This window comes from Olea europaea, chromosome 14 (genome assembly GCF_002742605.1).
Source record: "Olea europaea var. sylvestris chromosome 14, O_europaea_v1, whole genome shotgun sequence".
Classification (NCBI taxonomy): Eukaryota; Viridiplantae; Streptophyta; class Magnoliopsida; order Lamiales; family Oleaceae; genus Olea; species Olea europaea.
Genome location: NC_036250.1, coordinates 16,967,849 through 16,969,604, shown reverse-complemented (window position 1 = coordinate 16,969,604; position 1,756 = coordinate 16,967,849). Strand labels below are relative to the sequence as shown.

Here is a 1,756-nt window from a genome sequence, read left to right as displayed (position 1 = left end):
AAATTCAAGAAGAGGGAGTACCCAGCTCTGGATATGGCCTCCATCTTGAAGGCCACTTCTACTGCGAAGGCGAGGCCTCTGAAACCCGGGTCTAGTGGGGCAAAGGAGGTCCGAGGCAGGGTTGAGCGCCTGTCCAAGGACTGTACTCCAGGGCCTCGAAAGAGGCATCTACTCAGAGGCCAGAGAAGCCCAAGGAGCCTCGGGGCAAGGAGAAAGTCTCTGAGGAGACTAAGAAGAGGAAGCTGGTGCACATATCCAGCTCAGCCGGCAAGTTTGGGACTTCAGTGTCCCATAGGGCAGAACAAACTGGAGAGTCGAAGCTTCTCGCTGCAGCCTCTAAGGCCATCAAAATGGAGATGGTAAGGGAGGTGGAGGCTGAAGAGGCCAGGGAAGAGGCTGCCAGGCGAGCTGCTGAGGTAGCCGAAGAGGAGGCGGCGAAGGAGAAGCCAGTTCGGGAGAAGGGGAAGTCTCCAAACTTCCTAGCTGGGAGGGAGGATGAGCTGGCCCCAGCTCTGGTGGAGGCTCTCCCTGAGGAAATCCGAGGTGCCACCGAGAGCTTTTACAAGTTCTGGACGGAGAGGTGGCAGCTTCATGCCTCGTCTTGTGATGCCACCGACCTCACGAGGGCACTGGTGAGCCAAAGCGCCCGGACCTTTGGCCTCGCGCTAGAATGCAGGGAGGCATTAAGTGAATTCCAAACAAGGACTCACGCCTCGGAGGGGAAAGCTGCTTCGCTCGTTGAGGAGGTCAAAGCTGCTAAGGCCGAGGCCGAAGAAATCAAAGCACAGAGGGCAGAAGAAGCGGCGAAGCTCGAGTCCGCCCTGACCCAAATTGAGGCCCTAAAGAGGGAAGTATATGAGTCTCAGTGCAAGGTGGCCTCTCTGACGAAGAAGGTGGAGGTCTCCAATGAGCACCAAAAGGTGACTGCCGAGGCTCTGGAGCAGGCGATCTCGCCTTGGCCGGCGCTCGTGATGCCAATCAGTTTCTCGAAGGCTAGGCGAAGTGGTACATGAACGACGCCTCGGTTGCCAGAGAAGAGGCCCGGAATGCAGCGGAAGAGGCGGTGAGGGCATACATCGCCAATTTCCACACTACAGAGGAGTATAAAAGCTTCAGCGCGTACTGGAGGAACTTCGCCTATGCCGAAGTGCTGGAGAGGGCAGAGGAGCTTTATCCAAACTTGGACCTGGCACAACTTAGGTCCGAATTTGTGGATGAGGTTCCTCAGACCCCAGCTGAGGAGGTGCAGGGTGACGAGGCAGCTGATGCCGAAGCCCCAGATGCTGAGGCAGGGGAAGCAACCACTGATGCCCAGGTTGCCGAACCCCCAAGTGCTGAGGCGCCGCCTTCATCCAGCCAGGTTTAGATTAGGTTTTCCTTTTCAGTACTTTGTGTAATGGCCAAAGGCCCTCCGTTGTAATCCTTTTTAAATATTAATATAATGTTTTTCTTCATTCATGATTGTTCTTTATCCAAGTTTTGCCTCGTTTAAACAAACGGACTGGAAGTTGATAAGCGCACGAACTAAATAACTGTATGGGCCTCGGACTTAAGCAGAAAATGCACACAACTTAAGATCTGTTGGAGCCTCGGATTTAAGAAAATGAACATAACTTAAGGAAACTGTTGGAGCATCGGACTTAAGAAAATGACCATAACTTAAGATCTGTTGGAGCCTCGGACTTAAGAAAATGAACATAACTTAAGGAGATCTGTTGGAGCCTCGGACTTAAGAAAATGACCATAACTTAAGATT

At 52.9% G+C, this 1,756-nt stretch overlaps 1 protein-coding gene across 1 annotated transcript in view; it reads left to right on the top strand.

Annotated features, from left to right (window-relative positions):
- LOC111409586 overlaps positions 1–1,013 on the top strand; it is a 2,712-nt gene extending 1,699 nt beyond the window's left edge. Inside the window, exon 3 of the mRNA XM_023039617.1 lies at positions 152–1,013. Coding sequence (XP_022895385.1) covers positions 152–1,013 — 862 coding nt within the window. The remainder of the gene's footprint in view (positions 1–151) is intronic.
- Positions 1,014–1,756: the final 743 nt, after the last annotated feature.